Consider the following 1,106-nt stretch of genomic DNA (forward strand, 5'->3'; position numbering starts at 1 on the left):
TCCATTCTCACTCTTAACTTAAAAAAAAAAAAAAAACTCTTTTCATCAATTATCTGCATGCAAATTGAAATTCAAAACGTTTCCCTTCACGTACACTTCAAATTTAAAACTTCAAAAAGCTCTGTCCTAAATTATTATCAACAAATCTGAATAAAAATTAATAACAACTTGATGTTAATGCAGGTTCAAGTTTTGAGCACCATAACACATCCAAACATGGTACTACTCATAGGTGCATGCCCAGAATTCGGATGTCTTGTGTATGAATACATGGACTATGGAAGTTTGGAAGATCGTTTATTCAGAAAAGGAAACACTCCTCCAATCCCATGGAAAATCCGTTTCAGAATAGCATCGGAAATCGCCACCGCCCTTCTCTACCTTCACCAACTAAAACCAGAGCCACTAGTCCACCGTGACCTCAAGCCAGCAAATATCCTCTTAGACAGAACCTATTTAAGCAAGATCGGCGACGTCGGTCTTGCGAGGCTCGTTCCGCCTTCGGTCGCTGACAAAACTACCCAGTACCGGCTGACGAAAGCCGCCGGCACGTTCTGTTATATCGACCCGGAGTATCAACAGACAGGGTTGTTGGGTGTGAAATCGGACATATATTCTTTTGGTGTGATGCTGCTTCAGATTATAACTGCAAAGCCTCCAATGGGGTTGGCTCATTTGGTTCAGAGTGCTATTGATGCTGGAAGCTTTGAACAAGTTCTTGATCCTAGTTTGAATGATTGGCCTGTTGAAGATGCTTTGTCTTGTGCTAAGTTGGCATTGAAGTGTTGTGAGATGAGAAAACGAGATAGACCCAGTCTTGCTACTGTGATTTTACCCGAGTTGAATAGGCTCAGAGATTTGAGATAGATAAAGATAATAATGGCAATAAAGAAATAATAATGAAAAAAATGAAAATCTTCTATGGCTGCGAGAGCTTAGTTGATAGAGCCAAGGCACCTGGAACCTGGAAATTGATTATTAATAATGTAAACTGCTACTCCTAGAATATTATTCTTAAATCGTCTCATCATTTTCTTTTATTATAAATTCTATAGAAATAATCAAGATGGATATAGTTACATACTTACAAGGACTAGCTAGTACTT

General features: G+C 38.7%; 1 protein-coding gene across 3 annotated transcripts in view; it reads left to right on the top strand.

The window, feature by feature from the left end:
• Positions 1-901, top strand: part of LOC107619768 (U-box domain-containing protein 52) — a 6,975-nt gene extending 6,074 nt beyond the window's left edge. For all 3 annotated transcript variants that reach the window (XM_016322053.2, XM_021111635.1, XM_021111636.1), the window contains one exon: positions 184-901. In XM_016322053.2, coding sequence (XP_016177539.1) covers positions 184-867 — 684 coding nt within the window. In that variant the 3' untranslated portion in view covers positions 868-901. The remainder of the gene's footprint in view (positions 1-183) is intronic.

Source organism: Arachis ipaensis, chromosome B09 (assembly GCF_000816755.2).
Source record: "Arachis ipaensis cultivar K30076 chromosome B09, Araip1.1, whole genome shotgun sequence".
Lineage (NCBI taxonomy): Eukaryota > Viridiplantae > Streptophyta > Magnoliopsida > Fabales > Fabaceae > Arachis > Arachis ipaensis.